The sequence below is a fragment of the Penaeus monodon genome, chromosome 20, assembly GCF_015228065.2.
Source record: "Penaeus monodon isolate SGIC_2016 chromosome 20, NSTDA_Pmon_1, whole genome shotgun sequence".
NCBI lineage: Eukaryota > Metazoa > Arthropoda > Malacostraca > Decapoda > Penaeidae > Penaeus > Penaeus monodon.
This window is the reverse complement of record NC_051405.1, coordinates 2,100,576-2,101,988: the sequence shown is the minus strand read 5'-3', so window position 1 is coordinate 2,101,988 and position 1,413 is coordinate 2,100,576. Positions and strand designations below refer to the sequence as shown.

At 52.2% G+C, this 1,413-nt stretch overlaps 2 protein-coding genes across 3 annotated transcripts in view; one reads left to right on the top strand and one right to left on the bottom strand.

Moving 5' to 3' along the window:
- LOC119585575 (N-alpha-acetyltransferase 80-like) overlaps positions 1-443 on the bottom strand; it is a gene marked incomplete in the record, with an annotated part of 3,979 nt that extends 3,536 nt beyond the window's left edge. Inside the window, 1 exon segment of one of the 2 annotated variants that reach the window (XM_037934243.1) lies at positions 160-443. 2 annotated transcript variants of the gene reach the window in all.
- Positions 444-662: 219 nt separating this feature from the next.
- LOC119585538 (ankyrin repeat domain-containing protein 54-like) overlaps positions 663-1,413 on the top strand; it is a gene marked incomplete in the record, with an annotated part of 36,734 nt that continues 35,983 nt past the window's right edge. Inside the window, 1 exon segment of the mRNA XM_037934162.1 lies at positions 663-1,090. Coding sequence (XP_037790090.1) covers positions 767-1,090 — 324 coding nt within the window.

The window sequence follows — 1,413 nt, the reverse complement described above, 5'->3', positions numbered from 1 at the left end:
ACACATGTCACTAATTCTAAGTGAGGCAGAGTTTTCCTTGCAGTCCAAAGCGCAAGAAAATGAATTGAATGTTCTCTGAAAATCACTTATGAGCATTTCCTGCCTTCTACTTTCTACCCTCGCTGCTATTCAGTGTGACTTTGACACAATACCACTTACTCAGAGTCAAATCTTCCCCAATATTCGCCGAAGAAGAAGAGAAAACAGGTAATTAGTGAGTCACTTGTGGGTGTGAGAATTTTGTGAACCAGTTTTGTGCTAAAAATAAAAAATCCTGCGGCTGCTTCCTCTCTGCGAATTTCGCGGCTACTTTGTTTGTGTTTGAGATAATCACTTTTGCTAATTTTTTATTACGTGTTGCGAGCGGTTTGTGTATTTTGTGATTTCTCGTATAATCCTGTGGTTTATGTGGGAGACATTTGTTATTTTATTTTTTTTCGGCAAAAAAGTTGCATGTACGTTGTTGTTATGCCTTCTATATCCTTATCCTATAATGGTGTCGCCAAAATAATCATTTAAAGTCAGAAGGCTGCTTTTTTATATGGAATGAATGGAAAATGCAACACCTAACTTTTTTCTCTAACTTTTGGAGTATTTGATGAAGCGTTTGTCATTTAAAGGGGGAAGACACGCGTGCGGGCGCGAAACCTCGATTACGCGAGCCGCAGATAACAAGGCGACCGTTCGTGCTCGCGGCCGAGTGCGACCTGGCGTGTTGAGGCCGCCTTCCTGCGCCGAGGCCGAGCTCGAGCACACTGCGGCCAGGATGGACTCCGGCATCGACTCCACGGAGAGCAGCAACGGCAGCCTGGAGGAGGGCGGCGGCGCGGCGGCGGACGTGGCCATGGAGGGCGAGGCCGCCGCCGCTGAGGAGGCGAGGGCTGGCGAGGCCGCGTCCTCTTGCGGCGAGCCTGGCCTCCCGCAGCCGCAGGCGGCGAGGGAGGCCGCACCCGCCGCCCTCGGGACGCAGGCCGCCGCGCCTTCCAACCTCAGGACTCTGGCCGCGGCCGCCGTGAGCTCGGCCACGCCGGAGGCCATGGAGAGCCGCGGCGAGAAAGGCCCGCGGGACAGCAGCGCCCTGTTCAAAGTGGTGAGGACGCGCTCGGCGGCTTGGGTGCCGAAGAGCCAGGCACTGGGGGCGTTCGGGCACGAGGATATTTTGCACTTAATGGAGGAGAGGGATGTATTGTGAGAACTGACAGTATTATGGCTTGGTTCAATTTTTTGTTGTTGTCTGGAGAAAGGTTGTGCTGTGGGTAGGTCTTTTGCTGCGATTGGAACTCCTGGTCTTGCTTCCCCCAACATCTTGTCAGGACCAGTAGGGAAGAGAGGCCACGTTGAGATCCTCCAGTTCCCTCATTGCCTATAATGCAACCAGCTCAAACATAAACATTTACCAGTTTATCTTACCGG